The 838-nt window shown below is 47.0% G+C and overlaps 1 protein-coding gene across 1 annotated transcript; it reads right to left on the minus strand.

The window, feature by feature from the left end:
• Window positions 1-6: 6 nt before the first annotated feature.
• LOC107735532 (periplakin-like) lies at window positions 7-834 on the minus strand (the record flags this gene model as incomplete). Its single annotated transcript, XM_016547186.1, has 1 exon — window positions 7-834. A coding segment is annotated over one exon (828 nt), but the record flags the coding sequence as incomplete, so codon positions are not given.
• Window positions 835-838: the final 4 nt, after the last annotated feature.

The raw sequence follows: 838 nt of genomic DNA on the forward strand, positions 1-838 counted from the left end.
GATGTTTCCAGCCCTCAGAGCGTCTTCAATGGAAAACTTCTTGCCCGATTTTCTGTCATGAAGAACGGAGGACTCGCCATTCGGACCCTTGACTGTGATCTCCTCCCAGTCGCATTCTTGACTCTGAAGGTTGACGAACATTTTCCAGTCGATTAGGCCAAGCTTGTAAGCCTCCTCAGGCCTCATCTCCTTTCCAGTGTCTGGATCGATGACGACAATTGAGCGGCGGAGATGACTTTCTCGCTGCTCCCTCTTCACTCTCATTGCAGACAGACTCTTCTGAAGCTTTTCGATTTCTTCGTCTTTCTCGATTCTGATGCGCTTGAGGTCAGAGAGTTCTCTTTGCAAGGATTCCAATCGAATTTCCAGGTTCCTGCTGTTTTCCACCGGGGAAGTCTCAGTGATGTGTCTGGTTTCTTTTGTGGTGATCTCGATTTCGGAGTGAAGCTTCCTTAATTCGTTCTGTAGGCGCTGGTTCTCCTGCTGTAACACGTTGCTTTCATCGCGAATGTAGTCGAGTTCTTTGGATGATTTTGTATTGGTGAACTCGATCTCCGAAAGCTTCGAGTTTAGGTTGATAATCTCTTGGTCCAGTTCACGACGCCGCTTTTCCTCTTCTTCAAGGCTTTTCGTCAGCCTTATAATGTCCATCTCAGCCTCTGGGTCTCGTTCGACTTGAATTTTTTCGGTTCGCACAACTTTTTCACGCACTTCTGTTCTCTCAAGTATTTCCTGCTTTTGCAACAAGGCATTAAACTCCTTCTCCAAGAGCATACGCTTGTGCCTCTCCTCTTCAACCTGAAGACGTAGGATAGAGTGCTCTTTTTCTTGTTGAGGG

This window comes from Sinocyclocheilus rhinocerous, unplaced genomic scaffold (genome assembly GCF_001515625.1).
Source record: "Sinocyclocheilus rhinocerous isolate Xijiao unplaced genomic scaffold, SAMN03320098_v1.1 C36122850, whole genome shotgun sequence".
Lineage (NCBI taxonomy): Eukaryota > Metazoa > Chordata > Actinopteri > Cypriniformes > Cyprinidae > Sinocyclocheilus > Sinocyclocheilus rhinocerous.